We start from the raw sequence: 14,109 nt of genomic DNA, 5'->3' as shown, positions 1-14,109 counted from the left end.
ATTTCTCGTTCCTCAGTTGATCACCAGCATGATACATGAGTGGAAAAATAAGGAACAAAACTATGTATCTACGCTCATTTGCAGATTATCTGCGCCCAGACGACCAGAACACAGCAACTCATGGCGACAATATTACATCTGTAAAATCCAGGTTTTGAACAGGGAAAACCAAAAGGACAGAAGGTCTTTATACATATTGTACCGTAACGCCTTTAGGTAAATAAGAAAAACTTAGACAAGTTCCCTTTAGGGTCTCAGTTTAAGACCCCTACAATTTTTAGATGAAGAATCATTTAAACAAAGGGGGAAGGGAGAACAAAACAGTAGGGGGTATCAAGACTAATTCTGTTTTGTCCCCATTCATAAAAATAAAACCATAAATGTCTGATTGATATGGTAATGTCCATATATCACAGTCAGAGTACGGACTACAATATCCATGGACTGGGCACATGCTCCAGACCCAGAATTGAGAGCCTCATCAACGCATAGGAGGCTTTCAGGTTCTGGTAAGGAGACACATGGCCAGTCCGTACTCAGACCAGGATACATGGGATGACAGATATTGGTGGTCAAAACCCTTTTTGGTAATATCCCATTTTCAAACAGCTGCATCTTTGTCAAACCAAATAATTTGGGGGCTAAATATTTTGAAACTGTGGAATCAGGGGTACATTACTGTTTGCCCACTAATCATTACCTTCTACAGCGGATTCTGTGCTGCCCACCTTCGGCTGGGCTTCTTTGTGCGTCACGTGCTGCAAGTCTTCCCTCTGTTGCTTGGCCTGTTGCATAGTCAGATTTTTCCACAGTTTGCGGAGTTCCTCCACTTCTGTTTCGGATTCACCAGATGCCTGATGCGCAGACAGGTCTGGGTTTGTGGCATTGGTCTCATTCTCGGACACGTCTTCTTGACTCTCAATACTTTGGTCCTTGGCTTTATGCTCACTGTCTAGCGGCCGCTTGCCATCTTTGCACCCAACGTGCCGGCTTTCCTGGCCACCGGCCTCGTGGCCGCTTTGTGCTGCAGAAGATTCTGCCTTTTCCTCCAAGTCTTCACCTACCTGTCGAGAAGACTCACTCTTTCCTAAATCGTTGGCGTTGCTAACAAATCCGCTGTCGTTGGCAGAAGGGTCGGCGCTGTCCTTGGAATCGGGTGCAGCATCTGTGGAGTCTGAGAGGTTCGTTGAACCACTTTCTAGTGTGTGATTTATTGTCTTTACAGATTCGGAGGACGCTCCCGAAGATTTGTCTTGCCGCAGTTCGTCGGAGGAGTGCAGCTCCTCACGTATTGGAGAAAGCTCAGATTCGGTGAACACATCCTCCGAGAGAGACTCCTCTGTGCTGCGAGGCGCCGTGCTGGCACTGTCGTTTCCGGTATCCCACATTTTGCTGTCTAGTTCATGTGCATTACCTTGTGAAGACTTCTTAAGGTGGCAGAGATCCCGCATATATGACAGCTGCTCCATGTCTCTGAAAAAGCAAAAAACTGGCTTATTTTAAATCAGAAATTTTACATTGAACAAAAAAAAGACAAAATCAACAACAAAAAAGTTAAATTCAACCCTCTCCAGTGCAGGGAGGAAAAATCTCAAAAGAGCAAAAGGCAACAAAGTAGGGTAACATTGTTTGGTTTACACCATATTTTCTTCCTGGACCAGAGGGTCATTTAAAACAAAAAGGATTTGACACTGAAATCATCCATTGTTAAAAAAAAAAAAAAAAAAATCATCATGTATTCCCTGCTTGATCGCTCAATTTTTCAATAGCCAGAGGTGAGAAAGTGGCTGCCGGAGACCTCTGGGGACAGCTTACCTCCCCACAAAGACAGAATCGGGTATCGGACCCCCAACAATCTGCTACAGACAGGTGACCAATACTGTATGCCCAGACAACCCTTAAGATATCATGGAGATTTCCTTCTACCAAGGAAGCCATGGCTGTAGGCAGCATAAAACACTTGTAGCCTCTCCTAGGCGGACAATATTCGGGGGCTGTAAAGTTAATCCGGAGCGTGCCGCACAGATTTGTGACCAGGCACACTGCCATCACCTGCTCCATTCTTCCTCCAAACACAATGTAATTATCTACTTCTAACGAAGCTCATGCGGAGGACGCCATTCTCTCCAAGATCAGGTGATGTGGAGAGCGGAGCCCATCTGATTATCCAGTTAATTGTGGTGCGCAGTGACAACAGATTGTGGTTTCCCATTTATTACGTTTGTGAGAGGTATTTAAGCAGAAGACTATAACCACTGTGTGATACTGATGAGGGCATCTCAGAAAGTAAACTAGAAGCCAACCAGCCTCGTGTACGGAGCTCAGAACTATAGCAGGAACCAGAACGCTGCTTTTTGTAACACTACGGGCATAATTACAGGATATCGCCAAGTAAACCTTTGTTGAGCCCACACATAATGGAACAAGAAAAACAAAGCAATTTCTTAATATATACTTATTAGTCAGGGGAAATACAGAGGAGATCACACGGTCACAGAGAAATCCTGATCTGTATCTGAACCAGTGATAGAACTAGGACGCTGTACACAGATGACAGACAACCAAACCTGACAATTCGTGGGACCGGATGACCAGCTGACATGTCTGGGGGCCTCCTGAATCTCCCTTAACAACAGTCAGATTAATTGGCGTTTAACACCCAATCCTTGTGTTTTCAGGAGAGATAAATCCCCTCCAGAGGTGTCAGACTACCACTGTTTCCCAGTAAAGTAATGGACGCTCGTTTGAGCCGAACGCTCATGTGTATGGGGGAATCAGGAGACAGTCTGCCAAACAAAGTCGCTTATGTGTACTGCCCGCTTAAGGCTCTGGACTTTCTTACATATACTAGGATATGATGCCACGTGCCGATAGGCGGTACCTCAGACGACCTTACCAACTGCTTGGCGTGAGATGTCAGCCATCTCTCCTGACTCCATACACATCAATGCTTGGCCTCATGTATTCTATGTGCAGACAACTATGTCGGCGACCTTCCCGTTGTGAAAATAAAAAGGATCGAGAGTTAAGGTACCGTCACACATAACGATATCGTTAACAATATCGTTGCAATGTCACGCTTTTGGTGACGTAGCAACGATCCCGTTATGTGTAACAGCGACCAACGATCAGGCCCCTGCTGGGAGATCGTTGGTCATGGGGAATGATCGGACCTTTTCTTGGTCACTGATCACCCGCTGTCATCGCTGGATCGGCGTGTGTGACGCCGATCTAGCGATGTGTTCACCTGTAACCAGGGTAAATATCGAGTTACTAAGTGCAGGGCCGCGCTTAGTAACCCGATGTTTACCCTGGTTACCATTGTAAAAGTAAAAAAAAACAAACAGTACATACTCACATTCTGATGTCTGTCACGTCCCCCGGTGTCCACAGGGTTAAAACTGCCTTCGGCAGGAGCGCTGCTAATACACGCGCTCCGGCCAAAAGTTTCCCTGCACTGTGTCAGCGCCGGCCGTAAAGCAGAGCACAGCGGTGACACAGTCAGTGCAGGGAAGCTATCGGCAGCAGCGCGTGCATTAGCAGCGCTCTTGCCGAAAGCAGTTTTAACCCTGTGGACGCCGGCGAGGGACGTGACAGACATCAGAACGTGAGTATGTACTGTATTTTTTTTTTTTACTTTTACAATGGTAACCAGGGTAAATATCGGGTTACTAAGCGCGGCCCTGCACTTAGTAACCCGATGTTTACCCTGGTTACCCGGGTGCTGAAGGGAGTTCGGCATCGTTGAAGACAGTTTCAATGATGCCGAAGTCGTTCCCCTGATCGTTGGTCACTGGAGAGAGCTGTCTGTGTGACAGCTCCCCAGCGACCACACAACGACTTACCAACGATCACGGCCAGGTCGTATCACTGGTCGTGATCGTTGGAAAGTTGTTCAGTGTGAAGGTACCTTTAAGATTTCAAACCCTGATCCTCATCTCCTTTGACACCATATGTAAAAGAAGTAAAGGATCTGTGCCACAGTAAACAAGATGTATTAAGAACAACGCGTTTCAGCTGTCAAGCCTTCCTCAGGTGTGATCTCAGGGGCTTTGCACAAGGAGATGGCACAACACACCTAAAAAAAAACAAAAAAAAAAAAACACACACACACACACACACACCTACTCTAGGTACTGTAGAGGGGTCTTCTGAACCAGTACTAGCCATGTACACACAACAATTTTAGATGGCGGCGCAGTCACCAGGTGTGCCCAGGAAAAGCACATAGGAATTGTCTAATACACATGGTGTACATTGATTTTACTGGAGGTGAATGATTATTAAAACAAATATTTTTTTTTCCTGCATTATTGTTTTTTTTTTTAATTAAAATGTGCACATGTAATATAACCAATATATGACTTCTCTTACACAGGAATAGAATCCTTCAATTTACTATTCACGATTTCTTTGTCCATGGCAGCTGAGGTCACCTCCTCCATCGGGCACATGATGCCATACTCTTCACAGCCATTCTCCTGAACCAGAGGATCAGTCTTGTGAGGATCAAACATTATATTATTTGGCGTCACCAAGAGAACACCACTGACTGTTCCCTAAAAGAAGGAAAGAAGGGAAAAAAAAAAAAAGTTAGTTTATTAAAAAATAGCAGCAAAAGTTTTAAATTCAGTGAAAAACAAGAAAGATGTATTTATTAGCATGCAATTAAATGTTGAAAGTATTTTTTTTTTTAAGTTTGTTGTAGGCCATTAAACGTACTGCAGATCGGTGGTGATCCAGTTCGGGTACTGGGACCCCACCGACTGCTAGAACTAGAGAGCCGACGCTGCGCTCACATCTCCCACAGAGCTCATCACCACAAGTAACTATTGCGCTGCCCCCTAATGACGTTCTGTTCCCGGAGGGGGGTGGGGGAGGGGGATGGACCCTGCCGGGAAGTAGGTGCAGCCCCAGCCCCTGTCCCGTCCAGTTCCAGGAGGGGGGATAGATGCTGCAGGGAAGGGAGTGCAGCCCCAGCCTTCTGTGACATCATGTTTGAGACTCCTTTCAACAATTCAGGGATTAAGAAAATAGGGAGAAATGTACGGAATTGTGTAAAAGGTTAGGGTGTAAGGATGGATAGTCAGAAATGATGTTAGATATTGGCCTACCCCTTTAAAGGGTTTAGGCACAGAGAAGGGAAAACAAAAAAAAAATAAAATAAAAAAAAGTGTAAGCAATCAATCTAGTTACACTTTTACGAGCAATCTGTGGCCCCGTTACATTATAGTGACTACATGGTGTCTGCTTGGGCTGCTTAACAAGGAAGGAGTTATGAGTATAATTGGTCTGCACTCTTTAACAATGTAAACGGTGGTGCTGGTATAGTGGACAAGAGTCCTAAATATTAGTAATGTAAAATTATACCGCACTCACAAGTGGAATAACATGCAAAAATTGGAACAATTTATTGTGTACAACAATAACATAGCATCACTATACAGAGTCCAAAATCAAAGCGTAACCAAAATAGGGATTTTTGTGTGTACTCACCGTAAAATCCTTTTCTCCGAGCCACTCATTGGGGGACACAGGACCATGGGTTATGCTGCTGTCACTAGGAGGCTGACACGAAGCTGAGACAAAAAAAGGTTAGCTCCTCCCCTGCAGTATACACCCTCATGCTGGCTACCAGAGACCCAGTTCAGTGCAAAAGCAGTAGGATAATAACAATATATCAATTAACATTAGAATATAACATGTCAAACAAACAGTCAAAGACCAAAAAAGGTAACGAGCTGTAAGGCTACCAGGGTGGGTGCTGTGTCCCCCAATGAGTGGCTCGGAGAAAAGGATTTTACGGTGAGTACACACAAAAATCCCTATTTCTCCTTCGCCTCATTGGGGGACACAGGACCATGGGACGTCCCAAAGCAGTCCCTGGGAGGGAAACAATACAACCAAATAACTCCGTGTACCATCTGACTACAAATGCGCAACGGCCGCCTGCAGGATACGCCTGCCAAGGGCCACGTCCGCAGAGGAGTGAATGTGGACATTGTAATGCTTTGTGAAAGTATGCAGGCTGGACCACGTTGCGGCCTTGCAAACCTGCTCCGCTGTTGCCTGGTGCCGGATGGCCCAGGAAGCACCCATCGACCGAGTGGAGTGAGCTCTAATCCCCGCTGGGATAGGACTGCCCCTGACCCGATAGGATTCCTGGATAGCGGATCGGATCCATCTGGCTATCGTGGATTTAGATGCAGCCAAACCCTTTCTGTGACCCTCCGGGAGCACGAAAAGGGCGTCCGATTTTCTGAAATGAGCCGTTCTGGAAATGTACCTCCTGAGAGCCCGTACCACGTCCAGAGAATGGAGAGCCTTCTCGACCCTATGTTTGGGCTGCGGGCAAAAGGAGGGAAGAATGATGTCCTCGTTAAGGTGAAAAGATGAGACCACCTTCGGAAGAAACTCCGGGGAAGGACGTAGGACTACTTTGTCCTGATGAAAGGCAAGGAAAGGTGCCCGGCAGGATAAAGCGGCGAGCTCTGAAACCCTTCTGATGGACGTCACCGCAACCAGGAAGGCGACCTTCCATGAGAGGACAGAGAGCGGAACGTCTTGAAGGGGTTCGAACGGAGGTTCCTGAAGAGCCCCCAGGACCAAGTTGAGATCCCAGGTCTCTAACGGCATCCTGTAGGGAGGAACCACATGGGAGACTCCCTGGATGAAGGTCTTGACCTGAAGGTTGGTGGCGATCCTACGCTGGAACAGCACGGACAACGCTGAGATCTGACCTTTGAGGGAACTCAGGGCCAAGCCGGAGTCCAGACCAGACTGAAGGAAACTCAGGATGCGCGGGATCAAGAAAACGAGCGGAGGGTGCCCTCGGAGCCTGCACCATGAGAAGAAAGATTTCCAGACGCGGTGGTAAATAGAAGCGGAAGACGCCTTGCGAGCACTTAACATGGTGGGAATGACCTGCTGAGGGAAACTGGCGCGAGTTAGAATCCAGGTTTCAACAGCCACGCCGTTAAACGTAGGGCCCCTGAGCTCTGGTGGAAGATCGGACCTTGGCGAAGCAGGTCTGGGCGGTCTGGTAACCGCAAGGGAACGTCGGCTACGAGCTGAACGAGTTCCGCGTACCAAGCGCGACGAGGCCAGTCTGGGGCGACCAGAATGACCGGAACTCCATCCGTCTTGATCTTTCGGATCACCTTCGGCAGTAAGGGAAGGGGAGGAAACGCGTATAGGAGCTGAAACTGATGCCATGGAGAAATCAGCGCGTCTACTCCTATGGCCTGGGGATCCCGAGAACGTGCAATGAAGTTGTGGACCTTGGCGTTCAATCTGGACGCCATCAGATCCACGTCCGGGGTCCCCCAGCGAAGACAGATCTGATGAAAAACCTCTGGGTGGAGTTCCCACTCCCCCGAGGCAAGGCCCTGGCGGCTCAGGAAGTCCGCCGCCCAGTTCTCGACTCCCGGAATGTGCACCGCAGAGATGATGGAATGGTTGGTTTCGGCCCAACGAAGGATGAGAGAGACTTCCTGCATCGCCGCCCTGCTGTGGGTACCCCCCTGGTGGTTGATGTAAGCCACCGCCGTGACATTGTCCGATTGGACCCTTATTGGGTGACCCGCGAGCAGAGCGTGAAAACGACTCAGAGCCAGTCTGATAGCACGAATCTCCAGGATGTTGATGGGGAGCCTGGATTCCCGAACTGTCCAACGGCCCTGGGCAGAGTGGTGAAGAAACACTGCCCCCCAGCCGAGGAGACTGGCATCGGTGGTTACCACTAACCAGCGGATCGGGAGGAAGGACTTCCCCTGGAGAAGCGATGGGCCCAGGGTCCACCATACGAGAGATTGTCTGACCCGCGGGGACAGGGGGCAAGGGCGGTCGAGAGATGAGAGACTCCTGTCCCAGTTGTCCAGCAGAGCCTGTTGCAAGGGACGGAGATGGAGTTGAGCAAAGGGAACCGCTTCGATTGATGCAACCATCTTTCCCAGGATCTTCATGGCGAACCGAATGGTTCGCGGACGAGGATGGCATAGCGTTCGGGCTCCCTGTTGGAGCGCTTGGGCCTTGGACCGAGGAAGCAAGACCAGCCCCCTTGAAGTGTCCAGGATCATTCCCAGAAAGGAGATCCGACGGGCAGGAACGGGAGAGGACTTGTCCAAGTTGATCAGCCAGCCCAGGCGCGAAAGAGAATCCAGGGTAATGTGGACGCTTGACTCGCAGGCTTGGAAGGACGGGCCCTTTATGAGGAGATCGTCTAAGTAAGGTAAGACGATGACTCCTCGAGAATGAAGGATGGCCATGACAGCCGCCATGACCTTGGTGAATACCCTGGGCGCCGTGGCAAGAACGAAGGGTAAGGCCGTGAACTGGAAGTGGTCCTCCAGAACGGCAAAGCGGAGGAACCTTTGATGAGGCGGGAAAATCGGGATGTGAAGATTAGACATCAAGGATGCCTATCGAGGCCAAGAATTCCCCTCTTTCCATCGAAGAGATGACCGATCTGAGCGATTCCATCCTGAAGTGGCGGACTCTTACGCACTTGTTCAGGAGTTTCAGATCCAAAATGGGGCGCACTTTTCCATCCTTCTTTGGCACAACGAAGAGGTTTGAGTAGAAACCTTTGAACCTCTCGTGTTCCGGGACCGGAACAATGACCCCGCTCTGGCGAAGAGCGTGAATGGCGCAAAGGAGGGCGCGAAACTGAGCTCCCGAACTGGGGAGACGAGAGGGGAAAAACCGAGTTGGAGGAGGAGAGGAGAACTCTATTTTGTAGCCAGACGATACAAGATCCCTGACCCATTCGTCGTGAACGACGGAGAGCCAGGCCTGCTGAAAAAGGAGTAGACGACCGCCTACTCTGGTGGTATCGACTGGCGCCGTTCCCGAGTCATTGAGACGGGAATCTGGGAGGTCTGGAACCTCGGGTTCTGGGCTGCCTAGGTTTTCCGCGCCAGGAAGGGATCAGCCTGAAGGAGGGGCGAGTTTCTCTTTCTGTGCGAGCGGATCGGTCCGATCTGGGAAGACCGGTAGGATTGGACCAGGCTGGGCTGGTACGAAAGGGCCGAAAGCGAAAATAAGGCTGGCGCTGGAAAGCCGCCTTGGGCCTCTGTTGGGGAAGGAACTTGCTCTTTCCCCCCCGTGGCGTCGGAAATAAGTTGGTCAAGCTTTTCGCCGAAAAGGCGCCCGCTTTGAAAAGGAAGAGAGATCAGAGATTTTTTAGAGGAGGAGTCTGCGCGCCACTCTCTGAGCCAAAGAGCCCTTCTAATAGCGATGGCGTTAGAAGCCGCCGATGCTGCGCAATTCGCCGCGTCGAGGGATGCGAACATCACATAATCACTAGCCATGGCTAACTGCTTAGCCAGGTCCGCCATCTCGGACGGGAGGTCCTGTTCATGAATGGATTTCGCTAGAGCATCCGCCCAGGAAACCATTGCCTTGGTCACCCAAGCCGCGGCGAAGGAGGGGGACAGGGAAAAGCCTGAGGCCTCATACACTGAGCGAGCTAGAGAGTCTAGCTGGCGTTCAGTGGGACTCTTAATTGAAGCGGGACTGAAAGAAGCGTTTTAGAGGCCAGGCGCGAGACCGGAGGATCTACTATAGGGGGATCCGTCCAGTCTTTCACGAGATCTGCTGAGAAGGGATACTTTGATACCAGATCCTTCTTACCCGAGAAACGCTTATCTGGACGCTCCCTGTGTCGCTTGACTATATCTAGAAAAGCTGGGTGAGAGGCAAAAGATTTGTGGGAACGCTTGGCTCTGGTAAAAGAGACCGCGTGTTCCGGAGCGGAATTAGAGTCATCATCCACCTTAAGCGCGTGATTGACTGCTACAATGAGGGAGTCAACCGTAGCTCTGAACTCCGGAGCCTCCGGGTCCAATGATACTTCGGACTCATGTTCAGAGTCGTGAACGCTGCGAGCCCCCAGAGAGGGTGAGCGAGAGGTGGAGCTGCCAGAGTCTGAGTGGCGAGGTGAACGCTCAGGAGAGGTAGTACGGATCCGTTTTCTGGATGACCGTGCCTCTTTAAGTGGAGAGCGGCCCCTGCTGGCCGACGATTCCCCTGCTATGGAGGGATCTCTTAACACCTGTAACGGATTGCCCCGTTCCCCGGGAGGATTTTGAATGGATTTGATGGCGTTGGCTAAAAAATCCACGGACTGTGAAAGTGAGGCGACCCACGGGGGGGAGACTAGGTACGCCGGAGTCGGTGGCGGGCTCCTGGGCACATGCATCGCAGGCAGAGCAGAGGGGAGAACTTTGAGGCCTAGGAAGTGGGGCCTGACAGGTGGTACACTCAGAAAAAAAGGTCGTATGCACCTTAGAGGATTTTTTGGACCTTAACTGGGACATGATTCTAATGCAAAAAATTAGATCACAGGGTCTATAAATGTGGGGAAGCTGAGGGCGACGCTGCAGAGGAGAGCTGACGAGGTCTCCTTACCCTGGTCCTGTGTCCCGTTCCAGAGAGGGCAAACTGTGTTGCCAGAGATGAAACCGGCTGCACGTGGGCGCTGTGACACTTGGACGCTGCGGCAGAGGCTGAGCTGCGGTGTGCAGAGAGGGACCAAGATGGCCGCCGAGATCAGGAGAGAGATCTCGGAGGCTGCGAGAAGCGCCAGGACCGGGGGGCGGCGCCGCCGATGACGCGCAGCGGGGGGCGGAGCCTATCGGCAGCGTCCAGCGGCCAAGCCGAAGCCGGGGGCTAGATTTGCGGCTTCGGCCCGGTGCGCGGCGCAAAGTGCCAAAAAACTGGGGAATGCTTCAGGCCACTATGTGCTCTACCCAGGAGGAGCCCTCCGGACCGCAAGACCGGCGACCCCCCCCCCATCCCCCACGAGACACTTACCCCATGGAGGTGAGAGGTGCCTTAGGCTGGCAGGGACGGTGCAGGGGTTGGGAAGCCTCTATCCACCAGCCCCAGACAGGGGGGTGGAGAGGAACCGTCCACCACCTGAATCACGAAGAGCATTGGTGATGCAGTGTGGTCTGCACGGACGCCACGGGAATAGAGCCTCTGTACAGCCGAGGGTAAAACCTGGTGGACAGGGCAGATGTCCGGCAATAAAAAGCCTGGCTGCAGAGGAGGATACTGGAGGTAAAACTCAGTGCTCGTCTGTATAACGTGGGGAGATCGGCGCCCTTTTTGGGAAAAAAAAAACCGTCGCCCAAAAAAGGTCAGCTCAGGCAGTGGCTCCCTCGTCGCAGGAGAGGATACGGAGAGGTGAAACTCCCGTGCTCGCCTGTTGCTGTTTCGGGGGAGATCGGACCTTGAAAGAATCCGTCGCCCCCTTCGTCCGGATAGGAAGTTAAAAAGGGAAAAATCGTGAAAAACAGTGTGCCTCCTACGGACACTAAGCTTGAACTGGGTCTCTGGTAGCCAGCATGAGGGTGTATACTGCAGGGGAGGAGCTAACCTTTTTTGTCTCAGCTTAGTGTCAGCCTCCTAGTGACAGTAGCATAACCCATGGTCCTGTGTCCCCCAATGAGGCGAAGGAGAAAAGACGTTTCGGACCCTCCGGGTCCTTACTCATATACCGCTTTGATGAGTGATGTGTGATATGAGAATACACCCAAAAGGGTAGAGAACATAATATAGAGTCCGTATGCTAGCTGGATGGTATAGGGCGTTAATGTAGAGGATATGTCACAAATGTCGCACCTGGTAAGCCGGTCTGGAAAAGCTGCGCTCCCGCGCCCTGCTGTAGCACACAGCTACAGCAGGGCGCGGGAGCGCAGCTTTTCCAGACCGGCTTACCAGGTGCGACATATCCTCTACATTAACGCCCTATACCATCCAGGTAGCATACGGACTCTATATTATGTTCTCTACCCTTTTGGGTGTATTCTCATATCACACATCACTCCATCAAAGCGGTATATGAGTAAGGACCCGGAGGGTCCGAAACGTCTTTTTGGATACGCTTTGATTTTGGACTCTGTATAGTGATGCTATGTTATTGTTGTACACAATAAATTGTTCCAATTTTTGCATGTTATTCCACTTGTGAGTGCGGTATAATTTTACATTACTAACAAGGAAGGAGAGCACGGTGGCTCAGTGGTTAACACTGCAGCCTTGCAGCGATGGGGTCCTGGGTTAAAATCCCACAAAGACAACATCTGCAAGGAGTTTGTATGTTCTCCCTGTGTTTGTGTGGGTTTCTTCCGGGTACTCCGGCTTCCTACAACACTCCAAAGACATCCGGATAGGGAATGCAGATTGTGAGCCCCAATGGGGACAGTGATGATAATATCTGTAAAGCACTGTGGAATTAATGGCACTGTATAAGCAAAAGCATAATAAGTAAATAACTAAGGAGAGGCCTGGAGTACAACCAATTGCTAAAAGAATACAATAGAAGTAACAGAACACAGTTATGTAAAACACAACATTCTCGGCACAGCTAAGTGTTCACATCACATCAAAAGAATCTCTACACAAGGCGATAACTGTAGCCTTCCAATGTCAGAAAGAAACAGTGCCAACCCTGACGACAGGTGGTCTGTGGTATTGCAGCTACGCTCCATTTACTGAAACTGGGAATAGTTGCAATAGGAAACAACCCCCAGTCAGGGGTGGCACCATTTATAAAATAAAGTAGCCACATTTTTCAAAGCTTGGACAAACCATTTCACGCTTTGCATATGTAAAACACACATTAGGACAATCAATGTCTATTTGCCTTAATAGGGAACATTCCTGGAGTCGGTTATACACCTCTAGTTACAAGTTTAGAAAAATCAAAGCTATAAACTGCTCCCGTTTAGGCCAAGTTACTGCGTGGGCTGTGCTATACACTGCGTGGGCTGTGCTATACACTGCACCCCGACATCCAGCACCCCAGACCCCCGACATCCTGCGACAGACGCAGTCCAGCAGCGATATTGGCACAGGATTTAAACACAGTTTCACTGATCGGCCGGCCGTGTGCGACCAATCAGCGATATTGTAGAGTACATAGAAAGCTAGCACTCAATCACTGTGGTTCACGGTGCCAGTGAACAGGGCCCGGAGTCCCATAAATCATAGAGACAAAAGATCACTGCACTCGTATATTTAAAGTTGCTTTTATCAAAAGTTTATTTGGCTAAAGTTCGTGATTATCGCCTATCCCTCTTATCACGAACTTTAGCCGAATAAACTTTTGATAAAAGCAACTTTAAATATACGAGTGCAGTGATCTTTTGTCTCTACAATCAGCGATATTGGCGCAGTATTTAAACACCGCTTCGGTCATTGGTCGTGGCAGGCCGGCCGCGACCAATCAGCAACAGGCACAGTCCGGCCGTGAATTGGCACCAGATGTGAACCACAATTCGCTGATCGGCCAGCCGGGTGCGACAGCAATGACGAGCACTGGGGTCTTCGGCAAACACTCGGTGGTCCCCAAAATCATATGACAGAGGCGCTGATGGGCAGAGTTTGTGACGCGCGCCCGGCATGATCACGTTAATGGTATTTAACATGTTAACAGCTGCGGGTGGATCGAGATTCCACCCGCGGCTGTTAGGGGCACATGACAGCTGATCAGATCAGCTGTCGTGTGCTGGAAAAGATGCAGGCTCGGCGCCAGAGCCCGCAGCAAAAGGAGAGACACGACCTATACCATAGCTGTAGGTCATGAAGGGGTTTAAGCCAATTAAAACATACTGTACATACAAAACCACTAAATAAGATATAGCAATTCTCAACTTAAACTATTTTCGCCACATAGTCCAATGACAAGACTAGTGGGAAAGACATGCCCCATATGTGGTCCCCATGTGCCCAGTCTGCTGACAGCATGCCCCCTGTGGTGTGGTGGAGATCCCCCCATCCATCCTTATACTTTCTCCTGGAACTTTAACGTGATGTTGAGAAAGCGCAGGGTGGTCACCACAAGCCGTGGGACATAGGTCATAAATCACATGCACAAAATGTCGGCATTTATAAGTAGCCGTGGATTAAAAATTTCATTACAAGTTGTAATGCCAGTAGCAAAGCAAGCTGGGAAGCGATGAAAGGGAAGTTCTAGCACCTATAGTGCATTCAGAATGATGATGAACCACCTGTTTAACCCCTTCCCGACCTTTGACGCATACGCTGCGTCATGAAAGTCGGTGCCATTCCGACCCATGACGCAGCATATGCGTCATGGAA

At 49.9% G+C, this 14,109-nt stretch overlaps 1 protein-coding gene across 5 annotated transcripts in view; it reads right to left on the bottom strand.

Moving 5' to 3' along the window:
* The window catches only part of OXR1 (oxidation resistance 1), a 556,560-nt gene that overhangs the window by 47,685 nt on the left and 494,766 nt on the right, over positions 1–14,109 (bottom strand). For all 5 annotated transcript variants that reach the window (XM_069731767.1, XM_069731768.1, XM_069731769.1 and 2 more), the window contains 2 exons: positions 4,375–4,559; positions 701–1,473 (listed from right to left, as the gene is read on the bottom strand). In XM_069731767.1, coding sequence (XP_069587868.1) covers positions 701–1,473; positions 4,375–4,559 — 958 coding nt within the window. The remainder of the gene's footprint in view (positions 1–700; positions 1,474–4,374; positions 4,560–14,109) is intronic.

The sequence above is a fragment of the Ranitomeya imitator genome, chromosome 6 (assembly GCF_032444005.1).
Source record: "Ranitomeya imitator isolate aRanImi1 chromosome 6, aRanImi1.pri, whole genome shotgun sequence".
In the NCBI taxonomy this organism is placed as follows: Eukaryota; Metazoa; Chordata; class Amphibia; order Anura; family Dendrobatidae; genus Ranitomeya; species Ranitomeya imitator.
This window is presented reverse-complemented; position numbering and strand designations above follow the sequence as displayed.